The sequence below is a fragment of the Atractosteus spatula genome, chromosome 8 (genome assembly GCF_055471065.1).
Source record: "Atractosteus spatula isolate fAtrSpa1 chromosome 8, fAtrSpa1.hap1, whole genome shotgun sequence".
Classification (NCBI taxonomy): Eukaryota; Metazoa; Chordata; class Actinopteri; order Semionotiformes; family Lepisosteidae; genus Atractosteus; species Atractosteus spatula.
The window spans coordinates 52,853,912-52,878,907 of record NC_142713.1 but is presented as its reverse complement, the minus strand read 5'-3'; the positions used below and the strand labels follow the sequence as shown (position 1 = coordinate 52,878,907).

The 24,996-nt window shown below is 36.1% G+C and overlaps 1 protein-coding gene across 7 annotated transcripts in view; it reads left to right on the top strand.

Annotated features, from left to right (window-relative positions):
- cacna2d1 (calcium voltage-gated channel auxiliary subunit alpha2delta 1) overlaps positions 1-24,996 on the top strand; it is a 244,803-nt gene that overhangs the window by 205,594 nt on the left and 14,213 nt on the right. For 5 of the 7 annotated variants that reach the window (XM_088923200.1, XM_088923198.1, XM_088923202.1 and 2 more), the window contains 10 exons: positions 618-689; positions 2,564-2,625; positions 4,770-4,846; positions 14,764-14,824; positions 16,106-16,203; positions 18,825-18,906; positions 19,628-19,690; positions 22,112-22,215; positions 22,832-22,924; positions 24,193-24,260. In XM_088923200.1, coding sequence (XP_088779326.1) covers positions 618-689; positions 2,564-2,625; positions 4,770-4,846; positions 14,764-14,824; positions 16,106-16,203; positions 18,825-18,906; positions 19,628-19,690; positions 22,112-22,215; positions 22,832-22,924; positions 24,193-24,260 — 780 coding nt within the window. The remainder of the gene's footprint in view (positions 1-617; positions 690-2,563; positions 2,626-4,769; positions 4,847-14,763; positions 14,825-16,105; positions 16,204-18,824; positions 18,907-19,627; positions 19,691-22,111; positions 22,216-22,831; positions 22,925-24,192; positions 24,261-24,996) is intronic. The other 2 variants (XM_088923201.1, XM_088923199.1) reach the window with 1 other exon arrangement.

Sequence of the window (24,996 nt, the reverse complement as noted above, 5' to 3'; positions counted from 1 at the left end):
TCTGTGTGATTTTCTTTAATTAGAGCTATTGGATGGAAACAAAAAAGCAATCTGACTGCTGCTTTGGAACAAGTGCTGAAAAGAAACACAACGTTTCGGCTGTGGAGCCTTCTTCAGGTGTGAGCCAAAACATTCCACAGCCAAAACATTGGTTTTCTTTCTTCTCTTTTCAGCATGGAATAGACCTTTACTTATTCCTTTGCAGCCTATGCATGCTGACACAGCTACCAACTTGAATTACTGAATGTTAATAGGCAACATTGTAGAATGCTGAATACATTATTAAACTTGATATCCTCTAAGTGAAAATAAATTCAAGATTGATTCATTTGCTCACTTCATAAAAATGCCCAGCATGGGCACAAACACAGACAGCCACATCTGAATGAGATGCTCTGTTGTGAGTAGGTGGGGTTAGTGGCTCTTTTGAGGCTATCACATGCATCAACCAGTAGGGGGAGCTTAATCTCATTTCAGCTTTGCTGGTGGTTTCACAAGTATTTCTTAAAACAAATACTGAAGAAATAAATCTTACTTTTCCTAAGGGAAGAAATCAAAGACACGATGGCCTCTGTACCTTTTATACATCTAATAATATTTTCTTTGTTATTTTGTAGATACGAAAAGACATGATTGATGGGAAAAAGGGAGAACGTACAATACACACCTTGGTGAAGTCTCAGGATGAGGTAATAAGAATGGATTTGTTTTTTACCTCTGTAATGATGTTATAAGTGCTGCATAAACTTCAATACAGTCTGTCAATATCAAAGTACGTCCAAAATGTGTAACAACATCTTAGGCCAGAAGTGCATTTTTAACTTGCTACAGTACAACATTTCAGGAAAAAAATCACATATCTTTGCTTTTTAAACGGACTTGAGGAAAAAAAGAAATACTACCCTCAAACCTTCAACTGGGACCAGTGAATTTACTTTTGAAATACCTGTGCTTTGTTATTTTACATAAACATTTCTTTTTTTGGAGAGTTGAAGAGCACAACATCTGAGAAAGTGATTTCCGATGATACATCTTAGTTTATCTACATGCTTAAAGTGGTGAACCATAATCAGTAAAAGTAGCAACAATCATCCACATTCCAAACAGATGAGTGTAACTCAACTAGACAGTGAAAATGTTTTGGACTAGAGCAATACTAACAATAACAACATCTCCCACATGCTTAGTACAGTAGGAAAATAGGCAACATGTCAAACATGATACTGTCTGAGCTCAGTGGTTACAAAGAAGTCCTTTTTCAGACATCCAGAATTTTCATTGATCATGAAATACAGTAGTGAGCAAGAATACCACAAACAAGAATAGTAATGGCAAATTGAAAATAAAGATTATAAAAAATAGAAATACAGTCTTCTTGAAATAGATATACAGTCTTCAGTTGTTCTTTAGGATAGGGTTTTCAGATTTTTGGTGTGTTTAAGGTATTGGTTTCTCTCAGCATGTAGAATAAAGTAGTCTATGTAGTGCTGTCAGAAGATGCATATACAGATTGTTTCCTTATGCTCACTTTTATCTGCTCTTCTCAGTATTCTGACACTAGCTCAACCCAGTAACTAATGGAAATATTAAACTTCTATGACTAATATTAAATATAACCTTTGTTTACCCCTGATTCTCTAATACAGTAGGTCATTTTTTTCTTGGGCCAGGACATTATTTTTTCATACCAAAGGTTCCACAAAACAAATACACACGTGTTAAAGTTATTGCTGTAAATAGTGTCCATAAAAATGTGTAAGTTGTGCTTATTAAGAGTTCGGAGTAGCATGACCCTGGACTTTGAGAGAATATAAACAGATGAATTTGCATGCTTTCTGTTTTGCCTTTGTCCTGTCTGTGTTCCCCAGTGTTCTGTGCTATCATTGTGTGTGAGTGTCTGCTACTTCTGGCTGAAATGTGGGTCCTGAGTCAGGGAGTACCAGAGATTTCTCCCCATTCAGTGAGTGTGTGCAAGGCTGTGTCCTGTGCATGTGACTTCCTGGCCCCTGGGTGGCAGCCTGTTGGCAGAGATCTATAAGGTCTTTGCATGGATATGCTTAATGATGATCAACTTGCTGATCTGTTCATTACTACAGCCCTCCTGGTACTCATTAGTATCCCGGCATTACGTGGGAAAACGATTGTGACAGAATGAGCAATGGAAATATGCAAATACTCCATATGCTACAAGTTCCCAGAAGTTTTAGTGACTCTTAATGTGTGAAAAACGTTGACAGCAATGAAACATGCAAGTTAATTTCTTTCGGCTAATAACCTGCATTGAATCTAAAAGGTCATTTGGCCTACCTAGCTTGTTTTGGTTTCTAGCATCTAGTTGATCTAAGGATCAGCTTGACTTCTTTCTGGAAAGAATGTAGGATATAGGTTGTGACAACATGAATGGGTTCCCACAACCTTTCTAAATAGGAAGGCCTTTAGAAGTGCTCTGTGTTTATCAGTCATTTTAGAAGCAGAGGTTTAGAATTTGTATGGAGAAAGAAATGGCATTTATTTTATTTGAAAGTTTTTGCTGTTTTTTCTTAATTATTTTAATTCCTTTCAGAGGTACATTGACCGAGGCGACAGAACATATACTTGGGCACCTGTGAATGGAACAGATTACAGGTAATGGTACAGTTTTGAGCTTGTTGTGTATCACTGAATATACACTAGCAAATATTGTTTTTCTATTTTACCCTGTGTATTTTTTGTTATTTTCCTGAAATTGGGAATTATTTTGAGTATCCCGAAACCCTGTTCATGAGTATTTCTGGCCTTGCAAATTCCCTACTTCATTGATTTAGTGAGGAGCTGTCAAATTTGCAACTAGCAGGTATTGTTATACTTGTTACACTATGTGCTAATCTACATTAGCTGGTTGTCCTTTACAAGTTCAGTCAAAATCATTCTGCATTCAAAGTGCAAACTAAATAAAATGCCAAGCTCTATACAGCTAGACGTAATCAGAGAGAAGAATTTTCTGGTATTCTGTGCTTTTCGTCAAAAGTGGTACACTAAGTACTCATTTTTCACTTTTTTGAAAGTGTCTCTTTCAATCCTAAAAAATTGAGGAACATACTGTAAGTAGACTAATTCTAAAGCAGAGTATGGCAAACGCAACTGCTGCTGTGTCGGGGGCTCCATGATTGGTTAGTAGCTAATCCAAACAGGTGTAGCTACAGTACGCAGGTTACAAGAAACAGGTCAAACATGGGTGTGGGACAGAAAAGACCATGGTGGACGTTTTTACCTTGAAAGAGGAAGGTTGATACCGGAGATGGTTTGGTGTGCTGGGGCTTCAAGACCCCATGAAGGGAGAATCAGAAAAAGCACCTTTGAGAATCAGCAGGATAAAAGTGAGGCAGCAGCAAGGTCGTCCTGTGGTGTGTAAGCCAGCTGGTTAGAAGAGAGGTAGTAGCCAGAGAGCACTCTGGTGAGCTAGAGCTGAGTAAAGAATAGATCCTGGAAGGAAATCGGGGGGAAGTGAGCCCCTGTCTCACCCCTGAGAAGTACCGAGAAATTTCCCTGTGAGGAGAAATACACTCATCGATAGTCCCAGAGGGGATTGAGGAAAGGAAATTCCCCTGTCTCAAACTGAAGCTGAGAGTTTCCCTGAAGGCTGGATGGAGGGTTCTGCAGGTATGCTGACTCTAATCGGCATGGGAGAAAATGGTTAGTATAGTCACCCAGGGTAGTGAAGCCCCAGGACTGAGGAGGAAAAATCCAACCACAGGACTGATAAAATGCTTAATAAAAATTGTGGGGAATCGTGATTATTGAGGCTGCACGCCCATGACATTTGAGGACACTGGCACAGTGACCTAGTTTTAAATAGTCAGATCTCATTATTGTAAGTGAGAAACATTCACAGTCTTTAAGCACACGTATTCCAATTATCACCAAAGTGTTTATTTCTTCTAAATGGACAATTTGTACATGTAAAATCTTAAAAATGTCATTGTGTGTACCTCCCATCATACAGTACATATTGGTACACTTTTAGCTGTGCCTCTTGGTAATACAAGTTACTGGTGTCACAAGCTCCTCAGTCCCCTGGTATTTTATTAGTATTATTTACTGTGGGAAAACAACAGAAGTTTTAAGTTTTATGTGCTCCTAAGGATTCCTAACCACATAGTATAATAGAAAAAATACTTTTAAGCAGATGCATCATGCTTCAGTTAGTGGTAAATGCTGTTCATGCTCCCAATCCACACCATTGCCGAATATAAAAATATGTAACTAATATTTTGTTTCTTTTCAAATGCTGTTGTTTGTAAAATTATGCTAGTGTTAGTAAACAAGCCAAGTCAGACTTTTGTTTGAAGTTGCTTTTTATTCATAGTTTTATTGACGAAATAAGGATGCACTGTATGTTCCAATTAAGAATCATTAGCTAGTTTTTGGTTACCAGTTTATTTTTAATAGGCATTAATTTTTCATTATAGTTCTTATTTTATGATCTTCAGCATATTCATAAACATCAGGCAAGCTCAAAAAGCTGTTCTTTTATCACCTGTATTTATTAAGTCTTTTATATTTCTCCCTCTCATCTCTCATTCATGTCCCTTCAATACAGCATAAGATATTGTCTTACCCATCATTTGTGTGTTATTCCCTTGTTAACATGTTTCTATACATGATAATGAGATGTAGGGTATTTCAAAGGTTTAGAATTTTTCATATTTGCGTCACCTTTTTCCACAATTATTTGAACATAAAAAAACAATATAAATGTTTAACAATTGCAAATACAATGTCTTTTACAGCTTGGCAATGGCATTGCCTGAATACAGTTTACACTATATTCGTGCAAGAATTGGAGACACTATTACACAAGCTAAATGTAAGTATTGCAGAAACTGTGTTAGGTTTTGTTTCTATATGTTTAGAAGCAGTGTACAATAGCATTTTATTAAGAATGTGCAGTATATGTAGATTAGTTTGTGTAGAGAAATTTAGTGATTCTAAAGTGAAAGACACACCGGTCTTACTAGCATTCTACCTAATCCTGCTATAATCCTTGTGAGTACCAATTGCTTTCCTCCTTTTGCTATGCAATAATAGAATAATTATTCACTTGTATCTTCTGTTGCTGGGGTATTTTCACTAGATGGGTAAGGTACAAACATTTGGAAGGTTCATTGTTGTACTACTTAGAAAGGTATATTCAGTAAGAATATACTGTATATTAAATCTCATAACACAGGACAAGTCGACCCCTTCACCCCTTTAATACTTCCTAGATAACATTTTGGTATTTAGTAGACTGCTTTTCAGTTATTTCAGTGCAGGTTACATTTTCTAGCAAAGAAACCAATTGTCTTAAAATAAACTGTAGATCTGTACATGCATTGTCTGTGTGTTCTACAGTATAATTATTTCCGATTTTCAGTCCTATCATGGGTTGCTGCATTATCCTAAATTGCTTAACAGTAAGAGCCAACATTCTGTTTTAAACCTTTGCTGAAATTGACAATGGCAAACTTATGTTTGTTCTAGCTGTAAATCCAGACAAAAGAAAATACTGGCTATAAACCCCATTGTGAGTTTGAGAAAGTGAAGCCTAAACAGGGATTCCGTATAGTTCTTAAAGCTTTTGAGCTTTAAAATCCCTTTTCAGCACCTTGGCCTGTTCTTGAATCCCACTTGTTTCATTGTGTAACATTTCCCATATTAAAATAATCAATTAGGGAATGTTTTTTGCGTATTGCAGACATTTTTCTCCCTTCCTTTTTGTCCGTTCCAGAAGGTTCCTTAGGTAGGGCCCTGAATCCAAAGCTGGAAAACATCTTTCCTGACAGCTGTAGTTTTCCCTCGTGGTTTCTGTGGCTGTAAATCAGATTTCACTTTTTGGTACTGACGTAATGTCTTTTCTGTGTTCCCATAACTTTCTTCAGGATAGAGTCGGATTCATCAATACTGAAAATCAAACAATTGTTTTAGTTAAGCATTGAAATCATACAATAGGGCAAACTATATTTCTTGCAGTACTTTTTGCTTCAGCGAGTCGGAAGATGAAAGTGATTCTTGGGCTAACTAAAACATACAGATACAGTAGTTCTCGATTTAATTGCTCTTAATTTGCAGAAAAAAAGATAATGCTTATTTTAAAATATATACCATTTCTTTACTAATTCTTACTTTAACATGCTTGGCAGTTGTCAGCGGCATGCAAATTAAGGGAGTTTTTGAGATAATATATGCCAAGGGTTGAGTAGCATTAGCTTGGGTTCTTCCAAACACTGACATCTCTAAATACTAAACTAAATCTATAAGATGTATATTTCTTGGTCAGTGCCTAAAATTTTCTGACAAGGTTACCCTCAGGCGAGTAAAACCTTTCTCTAAACATTCACTAAAATAGCCCCTCAAGGCTTGTTGAACACAATGTTTCACAGTGTGCAAAGGAGCAAGTACAGTAATAGGTTTATTCCATGCTGAAAAGAGGAGAAAGAAAACACAACGTTTCGGCTGTGGAGCCTTCTTCGGGTTTCATCATTTCACAGTGTGTTCTCTTTTAGAAAATGAACTCACCTGTCCGGCTCCTCCGCTGGACGTCTGCTCTGTATGATCTCTTGTAGGAAAACACTTTTAGCTTAAACGGTGCTGCTATTGCAGGCACTGCTATGTCTCAGAGAAGAAAAAGGAATCAAATTCGTGGAACTACTTTTAAATCACTGTCAAGTCTCTTATTTGACAAACCCATAAATCATCAGCTGCTCCTAATTTCCAAGTCCAAAAGCAGATTAGCTTTCCTTCCTAAGTGCTACACAAGTGCTACTAGATCCAGGACACCTGTGTTTTAGCAGAATTCCTATGTAAATAATTTCTTATATATATCCTCATGTGGGCATTATTTTAAGGTAGGGCTTTGATGATATCTGGTGACCTCAGGCAGAATTGCAGTGCTGTTTTACAGCCACTCTGTCACAGTTTATATTGTATGAAATCTAAAATAAAACATTCGCTATGGTGTGAACAAAATCTTCAAAATTAAATTCAACGCAACAAACATATAAATAAAACTTTGCTTTTTGTTTAAAATGACAATGATAAACAAAATTGTCATCTATAATATTCAATAAATAAAACCATTAAAGAAAAAGTAATAATCATTAAAAGCCCTACCTAAAGAAAATGATTTATTACCAATTTACAATAAAGAAATGTACATAAAAAGAAATTATAATGTTACCAATGAGTCTTCAAAATAAATAGTATTTAAAAGTCTCACTAAGAGTAAAAGGAGTGAAGTTGGTAGTGTAGTTCCCTTCATGTTTCATGAGCAATCTCTAAACATTAACAATGACTAAATTTAAAAATGACTTTTAATCCAACTATATACTTGCATTAATAAATGTGTAATTGCTTTCATTTACGGAGTTGAGATTTCTTGTTCGGAGTGGAGCACAGAATGCATGCGGACATGGAATTAATTTTCAGTTTAAGCATCTGTATTTTTCAGGAAATTACAGTATCTGCAATGTAAATCGAGAACTACACGTACTGCTAGAGTATGACATTTTGTTGCTGACCTGTCAAATTAAATCCTTTTCTTGTGTGACAGATTTAAATTTAAATAATAAAATAACAGCTTTTGATTTCACCATCTACAGTAATAACACTACCAGAAACTCATCTATATTTAATTGTGAAAGTACAACTGTACTTTTCATCTCCTGTTTCCACAGTACTTGCTGTATGCTGATTTGCCTTGTGTCTTGTACAGTATTATATATTTTTTATATTTTCTCAACTAATCTTAATTTGTACAGGATTCCAAGATGATTTACATTTAAAGAATTAAAGAAATATTTTATTGTTTTTATTAAGGGGATGAAGACAAAGTTGAATACTTGTAGTCCCTTGAACAAAAGGTGTAGAATGAGAACAAATAAGGGTATTTAATGCTCATTTTTAAGTTTTTTTTATTGATTTGTTTTATCTTTGTTGCAACATGACTTATTTGAAACAAAATTACAGACTCAATGTTTTAGCTTTTGTTATGCCTTTGCAATTTTGCTATTACATTCATGGCTCTGAACCCCCTAACCTCACATGGTAGAGAATGAGGGGGTGCAGGCCGATGCCTCAGACCCTCACTCCTTCGAACCACTTGTCTTTTAACACTTCACTGTCAATGCAGCCCCGAACCAGAGGCTGAGTGCCGATCTGAAGTGAGATCCTTCAGGAACACCACTGTATTCCAGCAGAAGCCCAGTAGCCCACAGGGACTGCTGTGTTTTGCAGAGAGCCAAAAGAAACCTGTACTACTAGTCCCAACCTGTTCTCAGGGATGCTCGGCCAATAGCGTGCTGCTGCTTGGCAAATCCTTGTCACAGTCAGCTAGTGATATGATCTGAGATCGAACAGATGATCTTAGCCAAGTGCCTTTACTGTATGGATAGAGTCACTCAGGATACAGTGTTACAGTTACAGCACCATAAGGACCTCGCTTTTACGTCTCATCCAAAGGACGGCACCTTTTTACAGTATAGTGTCCCCGTCACTATACTGGGACATTAGAACCCACACAGACCACAGGGTGAGCACCCCCTACTGGCCCCAGTAGGATCTCTTCCAGCAGCAACCATAGTTTTTCCCAAGAGGTCTCCCATCCAGGTATTGGCCAGGCTCACACCTGCTGAGCTTCAGTTGGTTGCTATTTGTGAGTTGCAGGCAAGCAGTTAATATGGCTGCTGGCAATTACTGGCAATTATTACATCGCAGTCATCATTTGGTATATAATATATGAAGGTTTACTGTGTCATACTGGCAGAGATGACAAGCCTGAAGATAGTACATACATTTCTGCCATTAATTGTCTTATCACTGTTTTTTAGGCACTTTCTCCCCACTAATCTTGACATCTTAACATTCTCCATGGGTTCTATGCAATCACATACTGTACACAAATAAACACAAATAAACATCCTGCAGCCCACCCACAGTGAAACTAACAACATTATATCAAAATGACCATTGAGTTGATTCGTTTTAAGATTTTCTCTTACATGGAAACATCAACAATATTTTATGGACATTAGATACAGTATATACAGTGTAGTACTGTAGACTAAGGAATATAGTTAATCATATACAATATGTATATATTTGAGTTGCTTACAGCATGTTCACTGTTTACATGGTAATGTAAGTATTTTTATTTTCTGTATTTCATCTAAATATGTTAGGCTTTTTCTGTGTGTCTGAAGGGAAAGCAGAGATGGTGAAATCAAAAATGTTGTTAGAATTGCAGAATTAAACACAATTATCAGTATATGCTATAACCTCACGGATCCTGCAATTCAGTTTCATAAAATAACAAAACCATTGTCAATTTTTTAAAAAAATATGTACTGGAAAGCAGAAAATCCTACAAGGAAGGTTGTATTAATAGAATTAAATTTTAAATAAACTTTAAACATTGCTACATTTTTTTATAAAGTTGAAGTATATGTTCATTATATATTAAGGTATATACAGTATTCATTAGCTGTTTAGTAGAGTTTTGTTTTCATTGTATTTTAAAATTCCCTAAATACCATTCTTAGTATTTTCACTAAAAAAGATGTTAAGTTAAAAGCAGTAAAGAATGTTTTGCACCTGTAACCTCTCTCAGAAGGAGAGTTTCCAGCTAATATTGGTTAATATAGAAAATTGCAGTTTAATTCTTAATAATACAGTGGGAATGCCATTTTGTATATAAAAGCCACAGCCTATAGACCCTGCTTCAGTGTTCACTAGTTTCCAGAAAATTAGTTTTCTTGCTGAGAACTTCTGTTATACCTCAAAGTAGGCCTTTTAGTCAGAAAACAATATTTTTATTCATGGATATTATACTGAATAAAATATTGTTGTGTAATCCCTATTGTCTACCCTTTTTTGTGTTTTCCCAATTTTTTCTCCCTCTCTCTGCTGGATGTTCTCAGCACAACTTGGCAAGTATTTTTTAGATGTTTACCTTCCTCATGTAGTTGTACCTGCTGTACTGTGTGTGCTTACTGATATTTTTTTCTCCTGCTGATTACTTTATACCACTATACGCACATGAGGTATAGCCTTGTGTTGTAACCACTAATCTTCGGTGTTTGACTTGTAACATTCACACATGTAAAATAGGTTTCATTTCTAACAATTACTTTAATTCATTCGCCACCACTCTTTACAGTTACTCTTTACAATTACCATCACTAATTACAATTACTAATCAACGATTAGACTGCTTGCATTTCCATAAAAAGACACATGAGTTTTAAGACGGAAGGCAGTGCATGAAATAGTTTTTCACAAGTATATACGACTTTAATGTCACGTATGCGATGCCGTATGCTATATTTCACCCTGTGATGACTAGATGAACTGTGTTTTTGCTCTGATGCATGCATACTGTATGTTCCACTTGTCTCTTTTCTATTCCCACAACGTTTTCTCTATGCATTTTAGATCATGTGACTTTAAGGGTGTCTGCATCATTTTAAGGCACTGACAATTGCAAATAATTTTAAAAGTGCCCTGAAGGAGTATTGTAGCAATGGCATAGCCTAATCTTAACTTAAGCTCTTGTAAAATCATCCTTAATAAATCCTTAGGCTGGTTTTAAGGTAAGATGACTGAAAAACATCTCATTCTGAAATGCAAACAAGGTAGAGGTGGTGAGAGAAACAAAAGATAAGAATTGCAGATAAAATATAACCTGTATTAGACAAAAAAAGTAAAACAGTGTCTATTTAGCAGCCAAGTCATGAGTTTGATGAGGGCAGACAAATAAGGAGGGTAATTATTTCTCCTGTATTTTTCAAAATTGAACTTGTAGTAAGCATTGTGTTTAAAGGTCTTATAGCTACCCCCCAATAAAATATTACATACCTATCATTGGTCTTATTGTTGCAATATTATTTGTCATTCATGCATTATTAACATTTTCCATGACAGTTGGTATTGATTCAAGTTACTTTTTTGTCAAGAGCAGAGTCTGAATTGTCATTGTGTTCACCTGGTGTGGGACATATGGTACTCAAATGGATAGGAGGTTACCTCTAATGTGAATGGCTCAAAGCCACCTAGTCCAAATGAGCACCAGATCCACTTGAAATATATCAGGGTTTTTACCAATCGTTGGGAATTGTGTCACATACAGTATCAGGCTCAAAGAGTAAAAGTGCTCTTTTAAAATACAAATTGAGACTGGTAGCATTGATGTTGCCATTGTGAGTCTGGGCCATGTTGCTAACAAATGGTGACTGGAATTCCCTAAGGAAAAACACAAAACTGACTGAGCACCCCCAGTGTAGGCTTGGGCTTAGTCAGCCAGTGCTCTTTCGGATTTCTGGCACACAGTGACTCCTGTGGCTTGTCAGCAATCAATGAGACACGCCACTCCTCCAGTCAGCAGTAATTCTTACAAAGTGGCAGATGATAAATGACTTTAAAGATGGGTGTGTCACAGGACCCCAGCTATGTGTTTGATTCTCTCTAAAGAGTTTCAGGGTCTAAAAATCTAAATGTTTTATGGTATCAAATTTATATAGAAAATCAACTTGCATTATTGCTGTTTTCACTTTATTGTTGCCATCATGAGTCTACTCCTCATACCATCCAGTTTCTATCAGTCAGAATGCTTCTTCAATCAGAATATGCCATTTTGTCATCCTTAAAGTTGGAGTTTCTAACTACCAAAGTAACAGTCCAAAAAACTGTGTAACTGGTAAAACTGAACAACAAAAGTTTAAGAATTTAAGTTTAAATATCAAAATTGATTTTATATATAAGAGATATATAAAAATAATTGTTTAAAAATAAAGAAAATACTGTTCTACAATATACAATCTAAATGCATATGATCCTGAATTGACTTTATACTTGACATTGACTTTATCTGTAATTTTATTTATAAAACTTTTTCTTTATTATTATTGTAGTTAGTAATCCTGAATCATGTCATTTTAATGGAATGGACTGTATCCCATTGTAAAAGTACTGCATAGAAACTACATCCCTTGTTAGATGTGTCATGTCCCAAAAGAGTTAAAAAAAAACATGGAAATCTTAATCCTTATCTTAAATGCTGGATATAGAATTGCAGTGCAATATATATATATATTAAATTAAGCTGTATGCAATTATATTTCTTTATATAATAGGTAATGTGTTTATTATGATCTTCATTTCTTTTATATGATGGAGGGGGTGGCCTGACAGCCAGCGCAGCTGCCCCTCAGCTCTTGAATCCTGGGTTTGATTCTGGACTGGGACTGTGAGATTCACGCCTGGTTCTTGTGGTTCTCGCCCATTTTCCAAAGGCATGCAAGCTAGGGTAATCAGTGTTGGTAAACTGTCCTGCTGCAAGTGTCTACCTGCCCTGCAGCATACCAGTATACAGTACAATCTACCATGCACTCTGTGCCTTTAGGAGAACGCCAGGTTGATGTGATCCTTTCCAGGATTAGTTAATTTTCTAATAATGGATGGATTGAGGGGTAGTGTGACTATAAGACTTAAGGCTATAAAACATTTAAAAAGAACGTCATATTTCCTTCTCAAAACTGAGCCTTTACTAGCTCTCCCCTTGGCATCCTTATTTTCTGCACTAATTTTTAATCCTTGAAACCCCGAATAAATGATGCAAAGTATATTAAACCACTATCAATTCTCTAAAGAAAAATATTTTTTCCATCTGTGTTTTTAGTAGGTTATATTAGCTATCTGCATTCTGAATTCAACCAAATTGACAAAATACAGTTCATCTACATTTTGTCTTTGGAAAGGCATTTGTCAGAGTAACTTGAAGTAACTTTAGTAACTAGAGTACATGACAAAGTTCTGAAGTCAGCATAACTTACAAAACTATGCTGAGAGCACTGATCAATACAATAAAATGCAGTAGTAGATTACAGAAAACATTTCAATGAACTGTTCAAATATATTCAAAAACCATACTCAGGTTGTAATATGAGATCACAACTATGGTACTTTATATGGGTTCATAGGAATTGTATGCTACAGTATATCATTGTCTCTACTCTAGATTTTGCTTTCAAAAACGTATTTTTTAAGGAAGTTTTTTTTTAATATGCAACAAACCTTGCATCTAATTACTTAAAGACTTGACAACATGCAGTATGGTTTCAATGCACTGCATTGAAGGGAATAATTTTAAGACTCTGGTAGGGGCAGCCCATATCTCTTTCAGTAAAAGGATGTATATTTTACATCTTTTTCATGAAAGAAGACATCATTTCTGGCAATATGTAAATACCACAGCCCCACAGAAGCTACTAAGAAAACCTTAGATTTCTGCAGACACCTGCTTTCTTTAGCTTACTATCTTTACTGTCTAAAGCACACCTCTTGATCAGATTGCAATATTTTTATTCAAGAGATGCTCATTGAATAAAATATTGTTTGCTGTAACCCCTGTAGTTTTACCCTGTTTTCTGTTTCCCTCCTTAATCTCTCTCTCTACTGGATTTTCACAGGGCCAAGGGGCAAGTATTCTCAAGCTGGTTGTTTTCCTCATGTGGTTGTACCAGTTCTTTCGTTCCTTGCATGTCTAATACTGTCCTTTCCTGTAACATCTAACCTTTTGTTCATACCAGTTCCAGGCTGTTGTTCTAATCCAGTAATATCTGTGTTTTCAATGTGCATCATCTGATTTATTTTGTTGTGTCTGGTGGTGCAATATTTCACCCAACTTGCTTTTCTTGAGTTGGTAAAGGTCTAAAATGATGTAGGCTGCATGTGGAAACAGGAAAGTATTTGAAAGTCTTGAGCCCTGCAATCCAGCAAGATAGCCCTAGCATGTATCTGCACTTCAGCATCACGCTTTGCATATTGCAAGAGAGCTTAGACAGCTTTGCTATCTTATGAAAGGAAATTACATTGCATTTCAGTACATGTGAGTACTGCACTTATCATACACTCTGTAACCATTGAATGTAATATTTATCTCTTACAAATATGCATTATAACCAACAGAGTGAGATTTGAAAGAACTGTACAATTCCTAGATGCACAAAAAAATTGCTTCATGAATCATAAAAGGCAATTCAATTTTATATTAAACTGAATAATGTCTGAAATATCTATAACATCAGGAAAACGGGTCCCTATTTAATTATAAAGGCTATCCACAATGAAAAAAATGAATAATATGACAAGAAACCCCAAAACGTTTACCTGTTGACTTATTTATAAATATACTTTACAGTACAGTATGTCAGTGGTTACAGTGAAAAAAAAGCTTGAGCAACATTTTAATAGTTTTTTTTGACAGGGCTGAAAACAATTTAAGTTGACAAAAGTTAACAACAGAACAGTAAATGTTGTTTATTAGTAAAAATAAGAAATTGAAAAAAAATGTGCCTTTGCACATAAATATTTCAACCATAAAAGAAAACCAAGTTGCGCAATGTCTTTTACCAGAGTTTTGCAATACCTCTCCTTATGGCAATTGAGGTTTTGGTGAAGAACATTGCTTGGCACTATTGTAAGGGCATTCAAAATGTAAGAACTGGGTAAATACATACTGTATATACTGTTATAAATGTTTCTATTCCACACATTAGGATTTCTTATTTATTCATGGCTGAACTATCACATTTGTTATTACTAACCAATTTGATGTGGATGTGAACATAGTAACATAGTATATCCGAGGTTTAGATTGTAACCTTAGAGATCTCCTGTAAAGAGGGATTGTCATGATTTTTTGCAACAAGTTACAAATGAGAATTTTAATACATATCTTTCCTCTTACAGTCTCTGAAAGCATGCAGCTGGAAAACTTTAATGAAAATGGCTACACGTTCATAGCGCCTAGGTGAGTAAATTTACTTCCACTTTGAATTAGCTTAATTTTTTGCACCCGGGAGTCAAATAGGTTTCCCAATATATTAGACATTTAATACAGGGTAAATTCAGTACAAAACTAATTATTGTATTTGCTCTGTAATGCCACATTACCAATCTTAAAAACTGGTGCTTTCAAAACTGCCTGCTGAGCTAGAAAGAAGGAATGATGCTTGTACTGACATATTTAATACAGTATATTGAAACCACTGCAGCTTCCATTAAAACATCCATGAGGCACCACCAGTTTTCAACTTTGAATACTATGACAAAAACAGACTTTGCATTTTACAAAAGACTTTGGACTAAGACTTCTTCAGAGTGGACAGTGAAACTTGAACCAGAGGGCAGAAATGAAAATATGTGTAAGTGCTTTTAAAACTGAGAACAGGAGAACACACCGGAGAATATTCTTTAAATGTTTGTCTGATAGTACCAATTGAAGATATTTAAAAGGTTATTAATCCATCTTATAATGCCTTGCACCAATGTCTTCTGGGTATGGCTCTGGCTCACTGCAGCTGTCTAAGCAATTACTGAAAATGGGTGGATAATCTTCACTTAACAAAGCATACATTTATTTGCAGTTATTGTGTAATTTTTGAACTCTGTATTTGTTCCCTGTGGTATGATGAGTTCCTAACAGTATTTAGATCCTCATTCTAATACACTATCCAGTTGCGCCCCAAATTTCCTATTGTCCATTGGTGAGTTGGACTCATGCCCACTTAGAAACTGCTTGAGACCACAGATTTCATGTCAGTGGATTAGATTTATTGTCTTAGTCTCCAGATCATGTCTGTTGAAAATTCTAAATTAACCCAGCATGCAACTGAAATTTCTGTGGCATGCCTAGTAATTATGATAATGGCTGTACTACTGTCACAAAGCATTTACAGAAACTTTGTAAAAAATATATAACTTTTACTTAACCCACCTCAAGTTGTTCTGCTTCCAACCACTAGGCAGTGTAATGTACTCTAGTATATTAACTACATAACATAAAAATATAAGTTAAAAGGTGAAAAAACTCTAAATATATGACTGAAAATAGTGGTGCCATTTTACGTATCAGTCAGTGTTTTGGACTTATACAACAGATACCTGTACATATGGTATAAATAATTGCTCACAGCCTATGGTTTTATACAGGTTTTACTTAATATTTTGTAGTATTGCATAAATACTAAAAAAAATACAAAAAAACTAGAGTGAAATTTAATTAGTCTTTGTAAACATTTCTTTTCTGCAGAGAGTACTGCAAAGACCTGAAGCTGTCTGAAAACAGGACCCAATTTCTTATGGACTTCAATGAATTTATAGACAGGAAAACACCAAATAACCCAACATGTAAGTATCAAAGGTAATAATAAAAGTTAAAATAGGTTTGAACTCCCCTGGAACATTCTGTCACCCTTCAAAACCAGCACTCATCTGAGATTTGGGTTTCTGTAGTGTGTCTGTGTATGCCTGGTTTCTAAAGGTTTTACACATCACAGATTGAGTTTCACACCAAAATTATGTTAATGAACAGATGGCTGCACACATGCTATATAGGTTTACATCTGTAATATATGTATGAACTGCATTGGTGTTTTACCAGCACTTAATGGTCGTCCAATTACACAGTGTTTGTGAAGAAAGACAGGACAACTTAAAAAATAACAAATGTAGTACTTTGAAATTTGATCTGTTGGCACAATAACTATACTTTAAACATATAATTTCACTTTATGAGTGTTTTTTTGACAAAGTTTGTGATTCCCAGTCATGATAATTTTGTTTTCAGTATATTATCTGACACACCAGTGTTTAGGATTTCTGTATAAGACAGTGGTCTGTTCAAGTTTGGATTCAAAAGGTGTTCAGGTTCTTTCCAAGTATCAAGAGACACTGCAGCAAGTAGTAGGTTACTGTAAAAAGATAAATAAGTATCTAACAGATTGGCTAAAATTTGGATAGATTCTTTATTAGGTGTATTCATTGCTTCTGCAGCTCATACTATACATCAAATTTAATTATTTCTGGCATTCAGAGTGTCCAGTGACAGATTTATTTGCTTAGGTTCAGTGAAGCAGATAAAAAAAATTACATTAAAATTCATAGGTTCTGTTTATAATCAATTTTAATTTAAAGCATTTGAAGGAGAAAAGAACATGTAATAAGTGTTATGACAGGTGCGTCTGAGTGTGTGTTAAATATTTTTTTTAATGAAGTCATAGAAGAGTGTTGGGGGAGTACTTATAAAACTGATTTTTTATGATAAAAAGCTTAAAAGCTTTGCGTTTTATATAACCCAAGAGTTAAATCTAAAACACGTGTTTTGATCACCAAGGTCATTTTCATTTTTTCAGGACTCTTAATGACACCACTTTATTGTTATTTTATTTGTTTCATTTTCCCTAATATTGTCTGCAATTAACTTTCAACCTCTGTCACATTGCAGGTAGTTTGGGTCTCCCTTGTATCACAATCTTTAAATTATACAGTGTCTCCAAGTTTTCTCTGAGCTGTGGTGCTCTTTTCAACACTTTCTGTGCTCCAAAACTCCTGTAGTCCTCACTGCCTTTGCTCTCCATCTTCACCAAACTGCAGTACCTGGCGTTCTCTTGAATCAAATTGTCTAGAGTCAGTCTTAGCTAGGGTGGCACAGTCGGTTAAATTCCGGACCTGGGGTACTATCTGCGTGGAGTCTGTATGTTCTCCCTGTGTTCGCATGGAGTTTCGTCCCACAGTCCAAAAGCATATTAATAGATTAATTGGCTTCTGAAGAAAGTGACCTTGGGGTGAGTGTGTGTGTGTATCTGAGTCTGTGTGTCTGCCAAGGGATGGACTGGCGTCCCATCCAGGGTGTATCCTGCCTTGTGCCCATCGCTTGCTAGAATAAGCTCTGGCTCCCCTGCAACCCTGAATTGAAAATGGATGGAGGGACTCTTTTCTATAAACAGCTGCCTCAAAACCAAACTAATACAATACCATAGATCTAGCAGCAGACTTTAAATCTCCAGGAAATCATAACTGCATTGAGGACTGAAATGACATATTAGTTCTGATATGTCAGAATTTCTATCCACATTCCTTTGGGATACAAAGTGCAGGATGGAGAATCCTTTGGAATGCAAGTGGCGTATTCCACAATATGACATTTCGGTTCCTAGATCTATATACTTTACATCACAATGGATGGTAGCTGTCTACAAGGCAAGGTCGACTGTAGATCATATCTCCTTTTGCATATCCTATACTCTATCCTAGTACGGGCCACCCTAACCACTCATTCTCACTCCTGCCTTTATGCTCAAGGTTGTTTAGAAATATGTGATGCTGTCATTGTGAAGAAGAGAGCTGAAGAGGTATAACGTCTTCATTGCTCTGTGGTCCAGTGGTGTATTGTATATCATTAGTACTGTACAGTATATCTGCACATAGGTTCACTGGAAAATGGTGACTATTAGAGGCTGTAGAGACTGTTAATTTAAAAATCCTGAACATCTAGTTTCATGTTAGTCATTGTAGTGGATAGTAAACACTAATATTAACCTTCTTAGTCTGAATTGTGTTTCCAAATTAAAGCTACTGTATACACAGTGCAACAGAAGTGCGCAAAAGTGCTGCAGTTTTGCAAGCCATTTTCTAAAAACACTGCCTGTGTATTTAAATATGCAGATTTCTCTTCAAAATGTTTTTGCTTCCCAATATTGACCATTTCAAAATGGCTGTTGTTTCAACAAAAAAACATATTGATTAGTCACAAAAGGTGGCAAGTGCTAAAAAAAGTTTATATGTATCACATATGTTTGATACTCCTAAGCATCAGAAAGAAGATGAGCTGGACAGTTTTAAAAGAAGTAATGAAAATGACCCATTTATTCTCTTAGATGTGGTTGCTGATGTATTTGTTTCATCCATAGCATTTGTTTGGTATTCATATATTGAACAAAATGCTAACTGACATATTTTTGTTCTTTTAGGCAATGCTATGCTGGTCAATAGGCTCCTCCTAGATGCTGGAATTACATCTGAGCTTGTCCAGCACTGGAAAAAACAATCTCTGTAAGAAATTTATGTTTTTAAGACCTGTACTAGGTATTAGATTGTCTTCCATTTTTATTTCCTGATGGATATAATCTTTAAATGTACAATGAAAAAAGATGTCTTGACTTTGGGTGTTGTTTTTGGGGTCATAGAATGTATTCATAGTGTAGAGACAGGTCATAGCTTCTAATATTATAAGAAACTGGATAATAAAAAGAAAATATTGCTGCATATGCTAGCACCTCACACTATAGAGAACTGGCACCTATTCTCAAGACTGAATATAGTTATAATTAATTTTCAGTTCTTCTCCAGGTTCTGCTCTGTGCTGAATGATGCTTCATTGTGAAAGAATTGTTTTAACAAATTAACCTCTGCACCAGTAATTTGTCACAGAAAAAAAAACAAACCAACGCACTGATTTAGTTCCCGAGTCATGTAAAATGCTTGAGATAATGAGCAACATTAATGAAAACAATGTGTTTTATACTTTCCTTTCTAAAATCTATATGTGCATTGAGACTAATCTGCAGGAAAATTAACTCAACAAAAACCATCAGCAACTTATGGCGCCTCTACTTCATGGGATCTGGGAAAGTTGACTTTAGAAATGCTAAATGGATAAGTCTATACGTTTTAGTATTATTTACATAATTTAGTAAGTTCTGTGAAGCTAACTGGTTCATTCAGAGATAAATGGAGTTCTCTCATTCTGGTTTGCATTCTTTTGAAAAAATAGAACTGGAGTCGTTGCCAGGTTTGTTGCTACGGATGGAGGGATCACAAGAGTGTACCCCAAAAGGTATGCTGTACCTCAGTATTTTTTTTTTCAAAATGTAGTGATGTCATCTTAAGAATTAAAAGCTTTTCCTTCCTGTATGTTAGGATAGTCCACAATAGGTTGAATATCTTGCTACATACTAGGGGCGAAAAACTAAATTCAAATCACTTGTAGCACATGGTTAAATTTGCCCTTGCCTGAGGAAAGTCACTTACTTCAGGATTCTGTTCTACTCTGTCTCTGTATTTTTATATGTTCAGAGACTTACATGAATAATGGCTCCATGAAGACAAAAACTATGTTATTATACAGACAGCCAAAATTAGTGTTCTGCTCTGAATGGTGGCACTTTTGAAGAAACGTGTTATAAATTCCGTTTATATAATTGGCAGAGATTTCATCTCTATAAAAGTAGTCTCATTAGAATTAGACTCAGATATTCAAGAACGTCACAGTGTTTGTAGTTTATTTTCAGAATCCATTATAATGGATCAGTAAGGACCTCTTATTTAAACACACATTCACACTCAAATGAAATGTTGGTATTTATAATGCTTTTAGAATTTGTAAATATAAAATGCAGAGCTGCAGTTCAACAGGGCCATCATAAGCTGTCACGTAGCAGTTCCTTCCGGGCCCTATGCGGACGACGCGATCCAGAATAGTGAAGATACACGAGGGAGAAAGTCATGCAGGAAAGGGTCAGGATACAGGGGGGCGTGTCCAAGGTGAGCTGGTGTCCTGGGGAAGTGAGTCCGGGCGAACAAACAAAGCCAAAGTCCAAACGGGGAATCCAAACGAGAGAGAAGAGTCCAAAGCCAGGAGATCCATCCAGGGATTAAAACCATGAGCCAGGTCGGGACCAGCGGGGCAGGGGATCAGGAACAGAAAGTTAAAACCATAACGGAGCCAGACGCAGCAGGACCCCGGGCTCTCACGATGCGGAAATCAATGAGAAGCCAGGAGTGAGGTCCACGTCTGGCTTTTAAGGGGGAGCGGGAATAGGGAACAGGTGCAGACAATGGGAGGGAACAAGGAAGGGCTGGAGCGCCCTTAAGAGGAGGGGTTAGCGATCGTGACATAAGCACTGTAAGAACCATTACAATTTGTAAGGGTTTGGATATTTCAGATTAACCCCCATTATTGGAAAAATATGGCATGGTATACACAACTATCATGACACAGGAAATTCACACTGAGAAATTTAATATGAGATTTTGTGTTGTATAATTAATATGACAGACACAATATGCCTTGTAGAGACTTTTATCTACTGTCTGGTTAGAACGTTTTTTTCCACTTCTGAGCACTTGTAGTAGAGCATGCTTGTACCCTGTATATTATAAAGGAAAATGGTGAATGAAAAAGTAGCAAATTAAATAAAATTATTATTTTTAATTTGTTGCTGGTTAGTTATACATTAGTAGCTTTTCCTTTTTACCCTGATTTCAAGAAAAAAAAATCCATAATTATTTTTAATCTATTATATATTTCAAGGGGAGAAGCAGGGGCTAGTAAAGTAGAGAAAAGTAGCACCGCACAGGGAACCCAAGTGACCGATTGGGTTGGCTGACTCGGCAGTCTCCAGGGTGTGAAAACATGCACACCCCTGACTCGCTGAAAGTCACTAGATAGGCGCTGCCTCACGACTGGGAGCTTGACCCTCAGGGGTAGGGAAGGGAGAGGAAGACTCCCCTGACTCCTTGAGGGTCGCTTTGATGGGCACTGCCTCATGACCAGGCGCTGCCCTCAGGGGATAGAAAGGAGGAGATAGCCCTTTGACTCACTGAGAGTCGCACGAGAGGCACTGCCTCACGACTGGGAACTAATCCCTCAAGGGGGAAGAGAAAGGACCCCTGACTGGAGGAATCGCTTTAAGAGGCGCTGCTCGAGGGATTGAGAATGAAGAGAAAGTTGCTTGAGAAGGAAGTGAAAGAAATCCCCTGACTCGCTGAGAGTCACTCTTAGGCGCTGCCTAGCAACTGGGATGAGCCCTCAGGGGACCGAGGGAACGAGAATTAGTAAATAAGTTACAAAGAATAATGTGGCAGGGGCTCCCCTCCGGCTCACGCTTGAGAACCTCCCCAGAAAGAGTCCAGGTGGCGCTGCCATCCTGGCTCACGCTTGAGAACCTCCCCAGAAAGAGTCCAGGTGGCGCTGCCATCCTGAGGTCGGGGAAGTGAGCTTCACTGACCCCCCCAGAGGGAACCTGGAGGAAAAGGCAACATGAAATAAAGAGGAGGAGGGGGGGGGGGAGGGAATTCAGTGTGTTAGTGTGGTTAGGGTTTAAATAGGGAAGAGAAGATTGAATGATAGAGGTGAATTATCATGAATTATAAAAAATCTTTATATATTAATTCAAACATTGAAATGTTAATTAATTAAGCAAGTTACAATCTGAGATTCCCTACTAAAAATAGGTTTTCCCTTCTTTCATTTTAGTGCTGGGGAAGATTGGAAAGAAAGTGCTGAAACTTATGAGGCTAGCTTCTACAAAAGAAGCTTGGATAATGATTTCTATATCTTTACAGCACCTTATTTCAACAGTAAGCTTCAGATCTTTATCTCTTTATCTCTACTGTAGTGTGTCTTCTGCAATAGTTCGATGGTTTCTCCGTATTATTTTTCTGATAGTTTTACTATTAAAACCACCACATTTATTGTCAAGTCCTTTTCAATAGGCAAAAATGCTACAATAGTACTTCTGGAACAGTAGTTGCTTAAATCGTTTTTTGACATTTACCAGACAAGAGAGACAGAAAATTTAAAAAAATAATATGATGGAGCTTACTTGTGTAATTAATACCTCTTGTCACAATAATCAGTGCTGGATTTGGTGTGACATGTAATGTGCTGGAGTAAATAGAAAAGGTCAACTTACTTTCAAAGGTTATCATGGGTTTAACAATCATTAAAAAATAGCCTGTAGGTTCCTATAGAAATGTCCAAATACCCTACAGAGTTCTAAACCTTTGGGTTGTATTTGTAAAGGAAAAGACATATATCATATTGGGATGTTTGCAGGGGTGGAACAGAATAATTCTACTACTGACCTGAAATGACCTGCAATTGAAAAGGTTTTAAAACAGGTTTTAAACAAGTGCTAGACATAATTGTGGAATCGGCAGGTTTTAACATGAATTTGGCTTTTACTTTTTCCTGACTCAGGAAGCGGGGAGAGTGGCTTTGATTCTGGCATCTTGGTGAGCAGAGCAGTTGATTTGACCATTGATGGCAAAAAAATGAAACCAGCAGGTATGACCAACCACAGCTTTAATGGCAGAGCAGAATATATAACATTCTTCTTCATATTACATGTTTGTGTTTGAGTAAAAGCCCATTTCTGAAATTAGATTGCATTCACATTGCCTTCAGATAAGTGACTTGTGAAAAAAGCAAAAAGCCATGACAATAATAATTGTAATTTTATTTTCATGTGCATATTACAGTATAGTGAATTTGTAATTTGTCAGCTGCATAGTCTAGATTTAGAAAATGAAAGGCAAGAACACAGGATTATTTTCAAAAGTAAAATTGAGCAATAGCCACAAAGCAGATAATTTTAATAATATGAGGAGATGGGAAATAATTCATAAGACATATAAAAATATTTAGAGAACAAACATTGTTTTTAAGAACCTTTTTTGTTTTTCACTGGACTTGTGGTAAATGTACCTTAGAACAGATAAATAGTTCTTTATATTGATGTTTGTAGCACTGTAACTTGCATTGCACACTATATTGCTTGTTTTATTCACTGCTCTAACAAAGATTTCTGAAGAGAGAAGTTTATAAATTTGGCTCTTGAACTAGAAAAAAGGTCCAGTTAAAAAAAATATAGTATTTAAAAACTGAGATGTCTGCACTATATTGCCTGCCTTAGAAAATAAGAAGAGCCGAACTGTGGGAGAGATATGGCCTAAAATCTTAAATACCGACCAATAAAGATCAGAAAATAACATAAGAATGGCTATGAACAAGAGCAGGCCATTCAACCCATTTAGTCTCCTGTTCTTTGCTTTAAAGGAACTTCCATATAGTATCCACTCTTGTTCTCTCGTTACTGTTTTACTGTTTATTATGTAGATATTCACTAGGTTAACTTTGTCAAGGATTAAGGATTATGAATACTTCTACAGTATCGGATACCCTTCTCAGTGTAGAGCATTACTTTAAGACAGAATTTATCTAATTGCTCTTCTCTGGACAGATTCCAGAGCAGCAATATCTTTCCTATAACATGGTAACTGTACACAATATTCTAAATAAGGCATTACTAGTGTATTATACAATTGAGACCTTAGTAATAGTTTTATGGTTTTCATTAGGTACTCATAAAAATTAAGTAATTGCTGTAAGACTAAAATAATATTTGATGATGTATTGGTTTTTAACTTACCACAAATAAGGTGTCAATTTGTGAAGAAAAAAGTACTGAGACATATCAAATAATTTATTTTGTGATCAAATAATTTACTTTTTGAACGTGTTTCATTAATTGAAAATTTCTTGATCTCTTACAGTTGTCGGCGTAAAGATCAGTATTGCAGAATGGATGGCAAACTTCACAAATGCAACAATCAGGAAAGGAGTAAGAATACAATTTAGTTTTTCCGCACATAATAACATAGAAAGTAATAACAGTGGCTTGTTACCATTATAGTAGGGTTGTCAATCTCAGAATTTTTGTACTGATGGCAAGCTTCTTATTTTTATAGACAATCTTTTTTTTTAAAACGGAGATCAGTCATTAAAACAAACTTGCTTCCTTCCTCAATTGAACATCCCCTGAAAGTAAAATCAGAGGGGTCAGGAGTCAGAGTTTTAGGGGGGTGGGGTAGGAAAAAAAGGAAGTCTTGGGTTAAAAATGCAGTGTTTGCCTTCAATAAGCAGATCCCTCTGCCATGGAGTTACAAGATGGACGCTGTCTCTTATTGAAACTAGTGAGGACCTAGAAACTCAGACTTGGAATAAAATGGCAGAAGAAGTATGTGGTGACATAAAATTAAAGCTCTGATAACATTAACAGCATGGTGCAATTTATTTTAATTTATATGGACCATAGAATCTGAAAACAAGATTAAAAGGCAATTTGTGAGATAAGAATCAAGTTGGTTTTTTTTTAAATAAGGAAGCCAACTCCTGCTTTATTTCTCTTGCATTTGTGCCCAGTGAGGGAATGTCTCAGACTTGTAGGTGGACGCTGGAGGGGTCATACACATCTCAGGAATTAAATAAACAATATGTGCAAAGTAAAGACGAGTATGTGTGAGCTTTTTAACCAATCAGGATTCAGATACCTGTACTGTTAAGATGACACATATTGA